Below are 19580 nucleotides of genomic sequence, written 5' to 3' on the forward strand. Positions count from 1 at the left end.
ACCGTAATGAAAGCTTGACCCTAGAGAAAATTATACCATCCTCCTTTCTTTGCAGAGGTGGGGACTATACCTATGGAATACTGCATATGCTGTCAGACTGTTTGATTGGGTTTGGTGAATTGGCCTTTTTCTTCTTTTTTCTTCTTTTTTATAAGAGATGGCTTACTTGGTAGAGGAGGGAGAGAAGAAGTATATATTTGGAAAGAAAGGTGATGTAAAAACAAAAAGCATTAGTACAAATTTTAAAATAGTATTTCTTAAAATATCAGATATATGAATAATTAAATGCAAAAAATACAAAAACACATTCAGAAGATATAATATATATGTATGTATACATATGTGTATGTGCATGTATATATGTACATATATATCCATTTGGGATTACTCACATTTCTGCTATATCCTGTCATTACAAAATAAGAATAGAATTTTAAAAAACCTGAGTAATTCAGTTTGTTTTTTATTATTTCCTTTTTGGTGTGGATAAAGTCCAGTGCCTAACAGAGCTAGAGGAAAGGAGGAGGGGAATAAAGGAAACTAAATGAGCTTAGATTGGATTTTTTTTCTGAAAAAATGTTCACTTTTGTCATATTCTGCAATTAGTTATCATTTATCCCAGAAAAGCTATCAGTAATGGTACTTAAAATGACAAGATATATCTTCAAAGTAGGCAACTTCTTTCTTCATTATTGTACGTAAACTGCTTGTTTTTTTATCTAGCAACTTTTGAACATTGTTAACTTGAACTGTTCTAAATAGTAAATTCTGTAGTAATCAAGAGGTTTAAATAAATACCCACTTTGTATGTGATGCCTGCCTATTATCTTCACAGACTGAATTTTGTGCTCTTTAAATAGACATACAGATAAAATCTCATTACACTAAAATGGACTATAAAACAAGTCTCTAAGATAACCTGCTGGGAATGAGTTGTTAGAAGCAACTTTTCCTTTAAAAAACAAAAATTACAGTAAATTGAAGAGTTTTATTGTAATGGGATTTGACCCCTATTAAATGCTAAAGAGAGATCCTCAGTATATATGAGCAGATTTACAGATTTTTAGTTATCTGTGGAATTCAGTTATTCACATTAATACAGCCATTTGAGAGTTTAAGTGATTCACATGTTGTATTTAATGTAGCCTTTTTCTTAAAGTGTGTGTTTGCTCTTTTTCAGTATTAATTTTAAAGACCCACAGTTTGCTGAAGATTACATTTTTAAAGCTACAGTGTTACCAGGAGCCAGGTAACTTAAGTTTATTTTTTTCAAAACTAACTAGATTATTTCATAACAGTAGTGCATTTGTATGTAACTAAAATGCTGAATTTTCAAATATTCAGAAAGCCTGCAACTGTACTCAAACCTGGTGATTGGGAAAAATCCAGCAATGGACGACAGTGGAGACCACAGCTTGGCTTTAACAGAGACCGAAGGCCAGTTCACTTGGATCAGTCGGCATTTAGAACACTAGGGTAAGTAATACACTACCCATTTCCTTATGTACTTTTCTTCCCCAGTCTTTTTTTTACCAGAAAGTCTTAAATAATCTTAACAATCATTCTTAAATGTACTCAATAGTCAAATCATTTTAAGAATAACCTTGAAAATTGACAGGATGCAATCCAAATCCTTAATAGACTCTAAATTAATATGTTCATTTCTTCATTTTCTTTGATGCTTTTTTCTGTGAAACATTTTAAAATTTGCTTGTCTGGCCTGTTTTTTCTTAATCTTTTAAAAGATGATTTAAACTGTAATCTTCTACTGTGTTTTAATTTTTATGATTAGAATAAAAAGGAGGCAAATTCTTTCAAAAGAGTCTAGCAGTATTTTGTAGCTTTAATTCATTTCATCTCTCTTCTATGTGTAAAACAACGTATTATATGTAGGAGATAAATAGCTGAGAAGTCACAGTCCCAGAAGGACTCTTCATGGGTTTATTATTAGTCCAATGGAAGAGTAAAGAAGAAAGTGACTAAGAGGGGTATAATTCATCAACCATTAAGTATTGATTATGCGCAAGACACTGCTCGGCCCAGGGGATACAAAGACAAAAGATAAACAGTTCCTGTCTTCAAGGAGCTTACACTCTATTGGACTTGATAACATGTATATAAACATGTTAAACATAACATGTACATATGTAAATATGTACAAATTAAATGCACACAAGATAAGTTGGGAGCCCAAAGGAATCAGTTAGGTCACAGCAAGAGAGGCCTCATATACAAGGTGTAGCACTTGAGCTGAGATTTGAAAGAAACTAAAGCTTCCAGTAGGCAGAGGTAAGGAGATAAAGCATTCCAGCCACAGGGATGGAGTGAAGGGGCAGCCTTTACAAAGGGGAAGGAAATGGAGTATCATGTAAGGATTAGCAAGAAGGCTTTGGAAAAGGAAATAAGTTTGTCCTGCCACAATCATGGGGTAGAGGGGGAAAGGGGAAGGATCTCTCTCTTAGTTATTGCTGGCAAGATTCTTGCCAGAGTCCTCCTTAAGTTGGCTTATTCTTCACCTGGAAGATGGTCATCTACCTGAGAGGCACTGTGACTTCAGAAAGGGCCAAGGAATGGTTGATATGGTGTTTGCTGTGCAACAACTCCAGGAGAAATGCCAGTAGCAGAACAGAGGTCTGCAAACAATAATACTGTCAGTCATGAGGACTTGTGGAAGATCATGTCGAAATTTGGTTGCCCAGAGAAGTTCATCAGTGTTGTATGCCAATTCCATGCTTGCATGGGTTCTGGATGATGGATGATGCTGTTGCACTTCTTTGGCATTGAGCAGAGCTGGGTGCTTGCTTCCCTGCTTTTTAGAATGATTTCAACAATGTTGTCAGATGCCTTCAATGAGGACGAACACAGCAGCAAGGTCAGCTACCAAACGATGGCACATTATTCAACTTGAAAAGTCTGCAAGCCCAGACTAAAGTGAAGTAAGAATTGGTTCATAACTTTGTTCATAGATGAGTATGCACTCAATGCAGCCTTTGAGGATGTGATGCAACAGAGTACGGATCAGTTCTTTGCCACTTATGCTAATTTTGAATTGGTTTGGCAATTAACACCTAGAAAATAGAAGTTCTTCACCAGCCAGCACTGTACCAACAATGGATCTATCAGTTACAGCAAACGGAGAGAAGTTTTGAGTGCTGTGGATTTTTTCTTTACTTTAGTAGTATACTTTCCAGGAATATAGATGATGCATATAGATGATGAGGTTGACTTGTACATTACCAGAACTAGCTCTGTTTGGGAGGCTCTGAAGGAAGGTGTGGCAGTGAAGAGGTATTAGGCTGCCTACCAAACTGAAGGTTTATAGCAGCACTTCTTATAGCAGAACTGCAAGTTGAGACTCCACATGGGTTTGTGAAAAATTTGGCAACAGTAAAAGGTTTCTGAATGCAGAAAAATCAAAAATTCATTAGAAATCAAATGTGTAATGAATCTGAGGTGTTTCTGGTGGTGCTTGCCCATGTTGCATTGTGCAACTTCATTGCTGCCTTGGTTCTGAACACGCAGCATGCACACTTTGCACTGCATATGCCATCATGCCATGCAACGCCAATGGATGCTGCCAAAATGCAAAAAGGAGTCACAAGTAGAAAAAGTTTTAAGAAACCCTAGTCTATCCCCAATTGATAAAGGATATGAACAGGCAGTTTTCAGAGGAAGAAATTAAAGCTACCTACAGTCATAGGAAAAAATGCTCTAAATCACTATTGATTAGAGAGATGCAAATCAAAACAACTCTGAGATACATCACACCTATCAGATTGACTAACATGACAAAACAGGAAAATGATAAATGTTGGAGAAGATGTGGGAGGATTGGAACACTAATTCATTGTTGGTGGAGCTGTGAGCTGATCCAGCCATTCTGGAGAGCAATTTGGAACTATGCCCAAAGGGCTACAAAAATTTGCATACCCTTTGACCCAGCAATACTGCTTCTAAGACTGTATCCCCAAGAGATCATAAAAATGGGAAAGGGTCCCACGTGTACAAAAACATTTATAGCTACTCTATTTGTAGTGGCCAAAAACTGGAAATCAAAGGGATGCCCATCAATTGGGGAATGGCTGAATTAATTGTGGTATATGAATGTAATGGAATACTGTTGTGCTATAAGAAATGAGGAACAGGGAGACTTCAGAGAGGCTGGAAAGACTTATAAGAACTGATGCTGAGTGAAAGGAGCAGAACCAGGAGAACTTTGTACACAGCAACAACCACAGTGTGCGAGGAGTTTTTCTGGTAGACTTAGTACTTCATTGCAATGCAAGGACTTAAATAATTCTCAATGTTCTCAAGGCAAAATGCCTTCCGCATCCAGGGAAGAACTATGGAATTCTATCACAGAATGAAGCAGATGGTTTTCTTTTGTATTATGTTTGGGTTTGTTTTATGGTTTCTCCCATTCATTTTAATTCTTCTATGCAACATGACTAAGGTGAAAATGTATTTGATAGGAATGTATGTGTAGAATCTATATAAAATTGTATGCTGTCTCAGGGAGGGAGTGCAGAGGTAGGGGGGAGAGAAGGGGAGGGAGGGGAAAAAAACCTATGATACATAGAAGTGATTGTAGAACACTGAAAACAAATAAAAAAAAAAAGAAACCCTAGTCTAGAGAACCATTGTGCTGACCTCATTGTTGCATGCCTGTGAAACTTGGACAATATACTAGTACTGTGTTAGGAAACTAATAGGAAGATTCTGAAAATTACCTGGCAAGATAAAGTGCACGAAACTGAGGTCCTTTTTTGAGCTGAACTGCCAAGCATTCAGACTCTACTACAGAGACCTGAACTTCATTGGGCTGGCCAAGTTGTTCAAATGCCAAACATCAGTTTCCCTAAAAGACTAGTTTACAGAGAACTCAAGGCAAGTGCTCATACAAAGGTCAGAAGAACCCATGTAAGGACATTCTCAAGGTCTTTTTGAAGAACTTTGGAATCAGTTGTGAGACATGGGAGTCATTGGTATAGGACTGTCCAGTGTAGTGTGTCTGCATAAAAGAAGGCATTGTGCTGTGTAAGCAAAACAGAATTGCATTAGCTCAAAAAAACTGTGAGATTCACAAATTTAGAGACATCTCCACTCCAAATGTTCATGTGGACTATTTGTATCTGACCTGTGGTAGAGACTTCCAAGCTTGTATTGGTCTGATCAGCCACAGTTAAATACTCTGCACCTTGACCCCAACATAGTGATAATATTTTAGTCCTCTTTTGAGCATGAAGGACAACAATCAACCTGTAAGACCATTTGGGCTGGATGATAGACTGCATGACGGGGAGTGGTATATATTATAAGACTAGAAAGCAAGGTTGGAATTGTTTCTTAAGAGTTTGTAATTGACCCTTGAGATAGATGGGAAGCTACTGGAGTTTATTGAGTGGGGGAATGACATAATCAAATTCATACTTTAGTGTTATCACTCTGACAACTGGAAAATGGATTGGAGAGGGGAGATACCTGAGGCAGGTAGACCAGTTAGGAAGCTATTGTGGTAGACAAGGAGAAAAGTGATTAGGGTCATTGTTTGTCAAGTAAATTGGAGAAAAGGGGTTGGATGTGAGAGGTATTTAGGAGAATAATCAATAAGACTTGTAATAAGGTCATAGGATCATAGATTTTGAATAGAAATGACCTTAGAGATCATCTTGACCTCATCATCTTCTTTTTATAGATCAGTAAAACTAAGGTCTGAACAAAGTCACCATTTATGTTTAAAAGAAGTTTTTCTAATTTTAAATGATTTTTTTTGCACATTACAGTCACGTTATTCCAAGAGGTCCAGGAGGTGGACCTTACAGCAATGCTGCGCCACCTGGAAATTACCAGGGAAATTTATACAGGCCAATGATAAGAGGACAAGCACAGATTCCAAAGCTTATGTCAAGTAAGTTATTACTTTTCCTCTACAATTTTATTTTTAAATGGAAGATTTTTTTTCAAATTTTCTTTACAAAGATAATTTTACTTTAGTGGTGACAAATTGGTACCATCAGGATTTATTAATATTAGGCATGAATTTCTAAGGGCCCATTCTACAACTACCATTTTTGATATTTGTCGTCTTATAATTTTAGCACTTACTTTAGCACTTATACATATAGTTAGTGTTGATTATGTTTATACTCGATTTGCCTTTCTTGCTTTTAATATAAAAATCTGCTTTTACATTTTTAGAGGTAGCATAAGGGTGTAGTTTAATTTCTCCCATTATCACTAAAAATAATATAGTTGGCACATGATATCTATGGGTAACCAGTCCTAAATTTTTTTTATTGTTTTTCACTTGTAGCTTACTTTTGAGTGTTTTATATTTCTTTCATATATAGAAATTGGTACTAGTATAAAGAATTAAGTTCATTTGTACTGTTCTTTGGATTTCACATTGAGATGTATTCATCAAAGTGCCATTTTAAGAAATATCATATGCACTGCAATAGAAATTTCTGTTTTTCCCCACTCCTGACAGCCTTATAGTGCTTTGATCCCATGTGTTTGCCTAGGCCTCTTAATATTCTTATGTTCACTTTCATGGGTTCCCTGGCTTTTCACTGTTTCTAAAAATTCTTCTGCTGGTTCACCAGTACTTCAGAAAAGCACTCCCAAGAGGCTATGTGTGTGATGAATTTTAAATATTTTATGCTTGTTTTGTAATAGCAAAAATATGTGACAGGAAAGAAACCTTTAAAAGGGGTCCTCTTGGCTCTCTTATCAACCTTTTACAAATCTGAAGCTTGCTATGGGATTCTTAGAATATCCTGTGTTTTAATAGTAAGGGCTCAACCACAAAGAGAAATTTTTTCTATATAAAAATGTGTCTTCAAAAATGGCGCAATCTCAACAAAAGAATCCTCAACTTCAAAAGCTAACTGTATTTATAAAATTTGTTTAAGAATATTTTAGGCAGATAAAATTAATGGTGAGACTACCATGATAAATGGGGAAAAATATTTAGAAAATACCTTTCATTTTGAAGAGCTATATATTCTTTTTTCAGGAAATACTTTTAAATTTAATTTGACTTAACAGCACATGGCACAGCAGGAAGGAAAGTATGAGGGCTTTTATTTAGGGCAATTTCATGAGTTTGGATTTTAGGAGCTGGGCTAACTCCTAACGTTAATTTTCAAAACCTTAGAAAATAACAGTTCCAAGTATTTTTGCCTTTTCACCTAATGACATATAGCAGGACAGAAATAAAGAACCCTGTGATTCTTTGAGAAAGAGAATACAAAATCACTTAGAAACTTACTTTACCATAGAGAGGATCCAGTATACTTCTGTAGATTATAAAAAGCAGTAGGTCAAAAGGTGTATGGTCAATTTGGTAATTTATTTTAGCTATTTCTAACTTGCTTTCCAGAATGCTTGCTCATTTCATAGCTCCACCTAAAGAGTGTGCTTGCCTTCCTTTATAACATTAACTATTTCAATCTTTTGAACTCTGCCAATTTTCTGAATGGTGAGGCATTTCTCTTACTGAAATATTAGTGATTTGGAGTAATGCATATGGCTGCTAATAGTTTCCTCTTCTATAAAATTGGGATAATAGCACCTGTCTTGTAGAATTGTGAGGATCAAGTGAGAAGACATATATAAAATTCTTTACAAACCATAAAACACTATATAAATGCTAGTTCTTTTGAGAACTTAAGCTACTTTTTCATTATGAAGAAGAAGGAAATGGTAAAACATGTAGAATGTTTGAAGGGAGGTTTTTTGTTTTTTTAAAAAACAGATGAAATCCTTAGCCTTCTTCTAGGCAGATGAGAAGAGGATAATGAAGAAGAAAAGATTGAAGATCTCTAGAGGAAAGGAGTATGGACACCTCATACTAGAAAGAAAAGAGTAGGTTTTAGGGGATGATACTGAAAATTCACCTAAATTTAACTTGCATTTTTTGAGCACAAGCTGTGCCAGGAAGTACAAATACAGAAACAAGAACAAAACAGTCCCTTCCTTCAAAGTGCTTATGTTTCTTTGGGGAGAAAAACAAAACAAAAAACATGTAGGAAATTAAGTACAAAACATACAAAGTAATTTCTGAGATAGGGAACTAGCAAAGAAAATAGAATCAGAAAAGGATTCCTGTAAGGGATGACACTTGAGCTAAGTTTTGAAAGAAGCTCTGATGGTGGGAAACAGAGCAAGTGCATTTCAGGCCTGGCCTGGGCACAGGCAGGATATGGAATGTCAATAGGGAGATCAGCAAGGAGGCTTGTTTGCCTAGAATGCCCAGTAAGTGAAGAGCCTGTGTAGGAGGATTGAAAAGGGAGGCTAGAGCCAGATAGTGAAAGGCTTTAAAAGTCAAACAGGAGTTCATGTTTTATCCAGGAAACAAGAGGAAGCTGCTCCAGCAGAGGAATAATGTGGTTGTACTTGTAGTTTTAGATGATTTACCTTTGTAGTTGTGTTGAGTATAGATTAAGGAAGGAAGTGACTGAATGTAAGAAGATCAATTAAAAAGCTATTATTGTATGATGAGTTCTTAAACTAAAGCAGTGCCCATGTGAAGAGTGAGCAGCAGACAGTATCATCACAATTTATGGAAAAGAAAAAGATTATTGTCTGACTTCTTTTTTCTCCTATCATCTACTGTCTTGCAGATCACTGTTTTGCCTTCCTTAGTGATAGCCTCACCTAGTTGAATCGCACCTTACAAAGTCACTTAAAATGAAGTTTTGAGGAGTAGAAAAGGAAAGTTGAGGGAGTTCCCATCTGATAGTTTCAGTCCTTTAAGGGGATTAATCTAGATCTTCTAGCTGTAAGTATTTGGTATTTGGGGTGCAACTGGGAGTTTGAGGGACAGTTTAGAATGTTGTGAACATTGGTAAGTAGTCATTGCCTAATTTGGGTTGTGCAGAAAAAAATTGAAAGGTGACATGAACAATTTCTTCTTCTCAGTTATGGAACAGGATTTTTTTCAAATGAATAGTCAGATGTACTCGGAATTAAAGATGAACTAAATAGGGTGTGATAGGAAGTAAATGTGGGTAATCATTAAAGTGACAGATAACGGGATCAAAACTGGATAGGGAAGCAAAGTTAGAATAGACTTCCTGGGAAAATAGAGAAAGGTGAAGGTCCTAATGAAGTTCAAGAACTGGTTTTTATGTGAGAGAGATGAATACTTTAGGAAGGATTGGAGGTCTGGGGAGGTAGAATTTTTAAGTTGAGGTTTTAGAAATTAATTCAGTCTTGTAAGATGACTAAGGTGTGGCTAAAGTAGGGGTGGAGATGGAGTTTGTTGTGGATTAATGTGGTCAGGGGTATTGGCAGCTTGAATTATGACGTATCAGAATTTGTCAGAAAGGTTAGAGGAGATTTAGAAACAGATGATAAGGTCATTAAGAAAGCTAAGAGAGTGACTTGGAATTATTGTAACAAAGATAGGGAAAGGTGGCTTTTTTTCTTTTTAAAAATAAATTTGGGATGATGGCCTATAACAGGATGAAAAATTATATAAAATGTGGAATCACAGAAAACAATGGGAATACAAATTAAAATGTGGGGATGGAGAAGTACATTGTGCAACAGGAAAAAAATTTTAAAAACTCATTTAAGAACTTTAAAATTGTATGATGATTGCATCTGACTAGTGGCAACATGAGTAGTTGTGTTTTAAGTTGTACTGAAAATTTTTATGATTGGAATCAAAGGATTTTAGAGTTAGACAAGGCCTTAGAGGTCATTTAGTCATTTTCCTTATTTTAAAAAATGATTCATCTGCATTATATATCTGAGGTACTGAGGACACCAAAATGATTTTGTTTTCATGTATAATATCACAAAAGTTTTTTCTACTTTTTCATACCCTAGAGAAAACTAATACAGACAGTTCTCACTTTTATATAAATTCACATTACCCAAATTTGACTTTACATAAAGAATTCTGTAAGAAATCTGCATTCCAAAAACATCTATATTAACTTTACAGTACTGTGCTCTCTTTTTGCTCCTGCCCCTCTGTGGCTTTCCCCCCTCACATCCGCCTCCTTCCCCCATTGTTTAAAAAAAAACACAAGTAAGTGAAAGCAGAAGAATGGACACACAGAGAGGCCAGAGGCCACCACCCTGCATCAGGGGCTTGGCTTGAGACTTAGATTGCCAAGAGAGGAGATATTTGCCCCACTCCACAGAACCTTGTGTCTGTCTTTGTCTACCCTCAGGTCCTGCATTTCTATCCCCAGCCCCTGAGTGTTGTCCATATTCTCCTGTTTGTGTCCATTTCCAGCTCCCACATGTCTACCCCCAGAGTATTCTTCCTGTCAGTTCCAATCAGATGCCCACGTGACTGGCTCAGGTCCCAGTGTGTTCCCCCTCCTCCTTTTGCTTTTCTGTCCCTGTCCTCTATAGGTCCTTGAATTTTGTGCCAGCCCCTTCCCTCCATAGGCTTATGGCACTTTTATGGCACTTTCCCTCCTTCTCTCCCTATTTTCCCCACATCTGCAGGCAGATTCTCATTACGTAAAAATCACCTTATGTAGAGGTCTATTCAGTGATCCACTTAAAGTAAAGCAAGAACTGGCTGTACCTCCCTTGCAATGTTTCAAAACAATTATGCATTTTTCTATAAGATTTTTCCTAATGTCTTTAACTGTCTTTTACTGTTATATATTACATATAGATATACATTTTAAGGATGTTGTTGTTTTAGTCCTTTGTTCTCAGAGAGGACCAGTGATATCATGAGGGTGATGTTTTGACTTGTGTATGAATTGGATTTAAGTGAGACAGAGCTGGGCAAAGTTATCGGCCGCACCCCCCCCCCCCCCAATCTTCTTCAGAGTCATCAAAATGCAGTGACAAAGACAAAAGTTTAGAAGATTGTCCATGGTCTCGGTACAGTGGGTGACCTTGGTCTTTCAAAATTAGGTCTTTCCCAGGTCTTAGATAGTGTGAATGATGGAGGCCTAGGTAAAAATTGAGACAAAGGATGACCCAATTTACCATCACAATCAGTTTGAGAGGGGAAGACCTTCAGGGTTTCTAGCCAGAACAGAAAACAGTTGCTGTTTAGACTCAATTCTAATCCAAACAAAAACTAAGCAATGAACCACAGAGGCTTGGAGACTTATCATTGGCCATTAAATGAGGTATGAATAAGGAGATCATACATATATACATACATACACATATATAAATATAAAACTACTACTTATTGCCCCTTTACTTAACTCTTTTAATAATCACAACTTCAGATTTGGAAAGCATCCCAGAAGCCATCTTGTTCAAGCTATTTCTGTATCTTGTCCATTTAGGAAGTTTTTTTCTCACATTACACTAGATTTGCCTTTTTATGACTTAAACTTCTCAACAGGTTATGTAAGTGGGATGAAAAATAGCAACTGAGCAGATAATGAACAAGTGTAAAGTCATGCATTTGGGGGGAAATGATTCCAACTAGGGGATGTTAAGCCCTGATTTAGGGAAGTAATCATAGGAGTCATCATCTTATATTTTTCCTGCAAGGCAGCCCGTTATGCTTGTACTGTTGACACAATAATAAACAGAGAAAGTATTATCCTACATCTGATGCAAATCTGCAGTATTTTGATACTTCTGGTCATCAAATCTCAGGAAATACATGATGATAAAATGCAGAGAATTTAAATGTTCAAGGTACCTGGGTAGCTGCACCGTCTGAATATGCTTTAAACATTGGTACTTCAATCTGTAGACAAAGGCAGAGAAAGTATATTATTTAAACTGTGGAACAAATTCACTACTGACTTCCTCAACAAATGGCAGAGGCAGAGAATTTTCTAGTGTTGTAGAAATAGTATTTTTAAGTTAGAATCCCGAATTATCCCTATGCTGATAAGTTGTTGGAGTCAATCAAGTACAGTCTCCAGTATTCATTTTGTAAGGCATTTTTGGTTTTGCAGTCTCCAGTATCTGATTTGTGACTTTAATTCGAAGTCAGTAAACTTGTCAGTTAACTGCATTTAAAAAGTGATTTTTAATTAATGCAATCAATAAATGTGAAATCTTTGATTGCTGTACTGATTACGTATAAATTGAAAATACATATAGGTTCAAGAAGTGTTGCTCTTTGGCAATAGTTATAAAGAAAATTAGAGGTATTTAGAGAGCCCTTTAATTTTTGGAGGTTAACAAAGTAATAATTGGCATTATTTGGTGCTTTAAAATTAGAAAATACTTTACATGCATTATCTTGAATGAGATATGTAAAATGCTTTACAGTACTTAAAGCACTATATACAATATTAACTATTTTGCTGTTACCTCGTATAAGTCTCCCAACAATTTCGTGAGGTAGATACTATAGGTACTATTATCCCTGTTTTACAAATGAGGAAACTGAGACTCAGAGGTTGCTCATGGTGATACAACTAGTAAGTATAAGAAATGGGATGTGAAGTCAAGTTTCTCCTGACTTCGGGTATAATACGCTCTCTCCTGTGTCACATTGTATCTTTTAATGAAAAGTAACCATGCCATCCTACAAATCATTCCTTTGTTCCCCAGCCAAAGATAAAAAATTGGGATGCAGTGGACATTTCATTGTTTATGTATTTTGCTATGTAACATTTGCATTGTACCCAGTTAATTAAAGCCGGATATGCTTAATTATAAGGAAAGGAAATTCAATGATTTGTGATTTCTCAGTGTTAGACAACTTTCCTTAATAATAGTACTTCCTAACATTTATTTTGAGGTCCTTGTAATCTGAATCTTTTTTTTTTTCATATTTGTATGGTTAATTCTTAACCTTAAAGATAGTGATAGTGACTGAGCCAGTGACTTCATTGATATAAAGAAACTCCTTAGTAAGTAAATTCTCTCTACTAGTGAAAGTATGCATCTTCTGTATAATTCAAAGGCTCAAGATTGCTATCAAGTGCAGAGGTAGAACTTTACTGTATATGGGTAAAATTGTTTTTGTTCTTACGTGATTTATTTTCCCCTCATTGTAACTTAATTTTGCTAGTGTTAGATTAATTAGTATATATGGCCTTTCTATTTTTAAAAGCATAGTAAGTCCTAAAATTGACAGATTCTTTTTAAGTCTGCTTTATTTTTTTTTTTTTTTAACACTCCATCTTCACCTCTTCCCATTCCCCACCTCTCCCCAATTTGTACTTTACTCTGTTGGGTAAGTTGTGTTCATGCTTGTTATGATCCACTTACAGGTAGCCATGCAGTTTTAATGGCATGGTAGGTTTTGATGTCATATGGAAAAAACAGCTTCCTTTATAAATATAGCTAGTTTCAAAGTAATTACGTATTTTAAATATGGAAAATAGTGTTATGCTTTATGCAAAAAAGATAGTGTTTTCCTATTTAGTCCATTCAGTTCTTCTAGTAGATTAAACTGTTATGAGAATTTCTTTCAGCACTGTAGATCATTCTTAGGAAATTTCAAATCTATACTGATTTATTAGTCCTTTTAAATGTCTTTAGTGTCATAGCTGTGTGTTTTTTTTTTTTTACGTGATCATAAAATTGTGCTCAAGAAGGGCAGTTCAGTCAATCAAGCTGCCATCTCTTTTTCAAGTGCTGCTGTGGGTGTTTCTTACTTTTGTTCTCTGATTTGACTTTGATGTGCCAATTTTCAGCTGATGAATAATTGTCCCTGTGCTGATAACTTGTTGGAGTCAAGTACAGTCTCTAGTATTCATTGTGAATGGCATATTTGGTTTTTGCAATCTCCTGTATCTGATTTGTGACTTTAATTTTAAGTCAGTAAACTTGTCAATTAACTGCATTTGAAAAGTGATTTTTGATTAATGCAATCAGTAAACATGAAATCTTTACTTTGATTGCTACACTGATTAGGTAAATTGTCACTTGAGAAGCTATTGAAGAAGCCTTGGTGAATATAGCCTTATAATGCTGGGAAATGTCTAACTTTTAAAAAACCAAAAGAAAATATTAACTGTCATTTTTCCTCTCTGGTCTGAACCTTTCTGAAGTGCAATTCACTGTCTCACCATGTTTTTTTCTCCCTCTCAAATTGATCTTCTGTCAGAGCCATACAAATGAATGGTAATAAGTTTGTTTTAAATTCTATTTCATTACTCATAAGACTAGACATTTCTGCTTATGAATACTTAAGGACTGTATATGTTCTTCAGAGCTGCATAAAGAGATTTGATTAAAGGTAGCCATGGCATTTTCTTTTATCCTTTTTTTTTCTTTTGGATTAGAAAAAGATGCTTAATAACTCTGATGCAGAATGTTTTAAGTATAGCCTTTATACATTTTCTGGTGAATTTGCAAAAGTTTTTGTGTTTGAAAATATTTATATTTGGTTTTAGCCCAAAGGAAAAGGGCACGTTTAGGTTGGGAGATGAAGAACAGAAAGTAACACAACTTTTCTGACTGATCAAAACCTTATCAAGGCAAATTATTCAGAGCAAGGGTTATTAACCTGAACATTAAAAAAAGTTTTCATGAATTCATTTTAGTGTAATTGCTTTTCTTTGTAACCCCATGTATTTTGTTTTTATTTTGCATTTAAAAAAAAAACCTTCTGAGAAGAAGACCATAGATTTTACAGATGATAAAGAGTTCAGGTCATCACAAAGGTCAAGAACCATTGCTCTATTGGGTAAAGAAGGGTGTAGTTAATAAAACTTTACATTTAAAGACCTTCAATTAGACATTTACTTTTAAGATAGAGTAATTTAGTAAATATATGATGTTTGGTGTTATTCTGCAATCTCGCTATATATGTCCCTTTGCCTTTTGTATCCTTTTAAAATTTTTGCTTTAATTTCATAAATTATATTGTGGTAAGATTTTCTTTACATTAAAATGTGCCTTTAAAAGTTGGCTAGATTCCTAATTCCATATGTTATGATTGCAAATCTTGAACCAGAAGGGACACTTCTTGCTCTGGGTTCTCCATCCACTTGTGTGACCACATTTTAGTCTCCTTTTCTGGATCTTCATTCAGGTCATCACTAACTTTGGGTTTTCCCAAGGCTCTGTCCTTGGTCCTCCTCTGTCTCTCTACTATTTTGCTTGGTGATCTCATTGGCTTCCATGAATTATTATTTATCTCTATATTGGTGATTCCAAGTTCTATTTAACTAGTCATAAATTCTTTTTTTGTCTTGTTGAAGACTTTCAGCCTCATATCTCCATTTGCCTTTTGGACATGTCTACCTAGATATCCCGTAGATATCTCGAACTTAACATGTCCAAAACTGAACTCATCTTTCCCAAGGCTTCTCTTCTTCCTAAGTTCCCCTATTACTGTTGAAAACCCCATCATCTTCCCAGTAACCCTAGTTCACAACCTAGGACTCTTGCTCATCTTCCTCTTCTCAACCATCCCTTATGTCTAATCAGTTTTAAGTCCTGTTGATTTTGCTTTCATAACTTCTCTTGTGTATATACCTTTCTCTCCTGACATTTCCACTGCCCTGGTACAGTTCCTCATCATCTCCTGTTAGAAATAGAGAAATGGCTTGCTGGTTGATTTCTTGGCTACAAATCTCTTCCTATTCCAGTCTGTTCTCTAGTCAGCTGTCAGATTGAACTTCCTAAAGCACAGGTGTGACCATGTCCCTTTCCTGTTCAATAAACTCCATTGGTTTCCTATCACGTCTGTAATCAAATATTGTGTCCTCTGATATTCAAAACCCTTTATAGCCAAACCCCTTTCTAATCTTCTTTTACCTTACTCTTCTCATCTACTCTGAAATCCAGTTTGATACTGCTGTTCTCATACACAACACTCTTATATCCTGATTTGGGACATTTTCACTGGCTTTGCCCCATGCCTGAATCCTTCTTCATCTTCACTTCCTGCCTTCTCTGGCTTTCTTCAAGTCCCAGTTAAAATCCCACCTTCTACAAACAAAAACTTTGCCCAGTCCCTCTTAATGCCTTTGCCATCCCTTCATGATTATCTCTGGTTTCTCCCATATATATCTTATCTGTACATAGCTATTTGCATGTTGTCTTTCCCATTAGAGTATGAGATCCTTGATAGCAAGGACCTCCTGCTCCCCTCCCCCCTCTTTCTGTCTCCAGTGTTTAGCAGAATGCCTGGAACACAGTAGTAAATATTTGTTGACTGACTTTACTCTTCTATCTCCCTTCTTATCTTTACAAATGTGACAAAATTGAGACTCACAGAAAGATTATATAACTTCCGCAGGTCATACAGTTGGTCATTATCTCAGGTGGGATTTGAACATAAATTATCTCCGAGTCTAACACTTGGTTCACTAGGCTACCATACCTCTCTGTGGAAGCTTTTACAAATACCCAAGAAATAAACATTTCTTGATTTTTATCATATGACATATACTACATGAATCACAGAATTCTTAAATATTAAATGGGCATGTTGCCAGAGTGACAACAGCAGTTCAGTGACTTCTATAGAAGAGACACTAATATATGGGTCAAAATGGCATCAAGCTACATTTCTTTCTGTCTTTTGTCAATATTTGTATTATGTGTATTTGCACTCCAAAATAAGCAGTTCTTCTAGGATCAGTGCATCATTTCTTTACTATTATCTTTGCTTATAAGAATACCTAATAAAATGCATTTCTTTGTAAATAATCTATTGGTATTTACTCTGTTTACATAGAGCAGGGATTCTTAACCTAAGGTCCCTGAACTTGATACTACTTTTTAATAGTTTGACACCTGAATTTCAATATAATTGCTTTCTTTTCTAATCCTATGCATTTCAAAATATTCTGAGAAGGGATCTGTCACAGACTTCAATAGACTGCTGGGGCGGGGAGGGGGAAGCATCCATGACACAAAAACCATTAAGAATTTCTGACATAGAAGAAGCAAAGCTAATTAGCATTTGTCTCATGAGGTGAATATATGTTGGAATGTTTTTATTTCTTTTGTATCTTGCAGAAGGGTACTGCTTCATGAAATGTGTAACTTTAAAATATTTTAATGTGTTCTATATCAGTTTAATGAATTTACCAGCAAATTTTTAGTAGGACTCCTTTTCTAAGTTAGGTTCGTGAGATGCTGAAAAAAGTATATAGTATGTTGACCTTCCTTTTCAATCTCAGCTTTTTAAAGAAAAGTTTCATGATAACACATTACATTACTAAAGTCTGTTCATCTCTTCTAGGTACCTATCATAGTTTTAACTTTATACTTAATACCAGAGATGTTACCATGAACAAAGTTAGGACTTGAAAAGCTGGCCCAGTTGTTTATTCAACTCAAAGATTACTTTGGCCAGAGTAGAACATCTATTGCAAATCCATTGGTAAAACATTAAATATAATATGTGATCTTGAAATAAATATGCTTATTTAGGTTTTTAGTAGAAAGAAACCATGTTGGTCAAATGGTAGCTGTTCTTTAAAAAGCTTTAACAATTGTTCATCATGTAATCACCATTTTCTACTGCTACTGCCTGTGAAATTGTAGTGATTCAAAAATGTTTACAGATTGTGAAGATATATACATAAACACACAAATTCTTTTCTTATTTCCTGTCATGTATGTGGTGACTAGCTTTCTGGATTTCTTTTCAAATTTGGGGTATCACTGCTTATTTATGAAGATTGGGAAACATTATTGGCAAATAGAAGTTAGTATCCTAATATAATATCACTGACCATTCTTCATTATTCTCTTCTGGTGAGAACTTGCCTTAATTTGAGAACTAATGTTCTACTTTTGGTCACTAAATGGCCATATTTAGTTCAAATTAGAGGGGGTAATTAACTCTCCTATTAACAATCTGGATTCCAATTTGGATTTAGTTTTGAAATAATACAAATGGCAAAGGACCAGGAATCGAAAAAAGATTTCAGTAATAGAAAAATCTAGTGCTTGCATTAAATTTTGCTCTGCCTCACTTGGAACAGGGAAGGAGGAAAAAGTCAGTGTCTTTTCTATTCCAAATCTAACAACATGAAAACTTCAAATTTGGCTTTGCTCGAGTCTGATCCACAATGTATATTTTGTCCACATTTAGAAAGCCCTCTACAATCTGGTATGCTTAGTTTGTGTTTTGATTGGAAAAAAGCCCAAAATAGAACTAGCAGAACTGCTGAAGATGAAAATTAATGTGAGCTGGGAGAATACTTTGAAAGCAAAAGCACCTGCCTTATGCTGTCTCTCTCCTTTGTCTCGTGTTGTCTTTTTTCATTTTCCATTACTTTCTAGAGCACTATGTCAAAAAAGAATGAGATGTCCCTTGTCTTGCTTTTTTTTTTTAAAGGATAAAGATTTCTAGTTTTCTTAGTATCTTTGTTGCACATGTGGTTTGAGAAAGAAAATACTAAGTTGTAGCTTATGTTTTCCTTAAAATGTGAGCCTGAATACATTATGTTAAGCCTTGTTGTCAGTTGCATATTGCCAGTTTTAACAGGGTGTTAACTATCAACACAATGCTCTCATTAGACAACTTCTGGAACCAGCTGTTTTAATTAGGTCACACTTAAATGCCTTTGAAGATCATCAAAGATGTCACTGAAACTGAAGCTTTTGATTGATACACAATTTGCCGAGTGCTGTGAACTGACCAGGGAGCTATTGATTAGTTGTTTCTTTCATCCTGTTTACTGGTCAATTTGTTTAGAAGAACAGCAGTCATTTAATTGTGTCTTGTTAAAGCCATGTTGCTACTACATCTTTGTATTAGCATTGGGGTTTGACTACAAGAGAACAATAGAAAAGTGGGTGGTCTTTATAATTTCTTCGTGTTTTACTGCCCTGTGTTTGAGAGAGATTTTATGGTCTTTTAATGCAATGATATCTAGGTAGATCAACTTTCTTTTCACTTTCACATGCCTAAGGGAGGATTTCAGATTACTATACTTTCTTTCACTTATTTTGCATTTTAACAGAAATTAACTAGCCCCGACCAAAACAATAGACTTAAATAATTTATTTTGTCAATTACCATTAAATGCAAATGTAAAGATTAATGTTTTAGAATTCTTGAAGTATTTATTTGAATTTTATTCAGTGCCTGCTATATCTCAGGGTTTTTCCCTCATCATTGGAAAGCATGCAATTTAGCAATGACTTGTGTTTGTGCTTCTTTTTGAACCTTCATTTTAAATTTTCCATCCATTTTATAGATATGAGACCACATGATTCATGGAGAGGCCCCACTCCCCTTTTCCATCAACCAAGATTTGACAGGTAATATTAATATAAAAAGATTTTATGTCTAATTTGATGAGGGGGTTAGAAACTTAAGATTCTTGTAGTTTGAAATGTATTTTTTTCTAAAATATGTAAGATCTCCTTTGGATTTATAACTTAGGAAAGTGTGGCGCATATCTTTTGAAAAGAAAGCACTTTGTTTCAGAAATTCAAATTTTATGTAACTGTTAATGCTTTCTTACTTTCTTGGTTCTTGCCTTTTTATTTTATTGAAGCTATTGAGGTACCATGAAATTCAACACAGAGAGCTTAAAACTGCATTAGATTTTGGACAGGCTAAACAAATTTCTTTTTTGGAGGGCTGTGGAACTTAATGAGGCATAACTAATGGTGTTCCACTTTTATCATTTCTGTGCTGGTAGCACAGCATTAGCACAGACCAACCATTGATTCTTGCTACAAACCTCTTGAAG

General features: G+C 35.3%; 1 protein-coding gene across 3 annotated transcripts in view; it reads left to right on the forward strand.

The window, feature by feature from the left end:
* Positions 1-19580, forward strand: part of XRN2 (5'-3' exoribonuclease 2) — a 120922-nt gene that overhangs the window by 93957 nt on the left and 7385 nt on the right. For all 3 annotated transcript variants that reach the window (XM_072634595.1, XM_072634596.1, XM_072634597.1), the window contains 4 exons: positions 1181-1249; positions 1345-1476; positions 5784-5908; positions 19080-19143. In XM_072634595.1, the coding sequence (XP_072490696.1) occupies positions 1181-1249; positions 1345-1476; positions 5784-5908; positions 19080-19143 (390 nt within the window). The remainder of the gene's footprint in view (positions 1-1180; positions 1250-1344; positions 1477-5783; positions 5909-19079; positions 19144-19580) is intronic.

This window comes from Notamacropus eugenii, chromosome 1 (assembly GCF_028372415.1).
Source record: "Notamacropus eugenii isolate mMacEug1 chromosome 1, mMacEug1.pri_v2, whole genome shotgun sequence".
NCBI classification, from domain to species: domain Eukaryota; kingdom Metazoa; phylum Chordata; class Mammalia; order Diprotodontia; family Macropodidae; genus Notamacropus; species Notamacropus eugenii.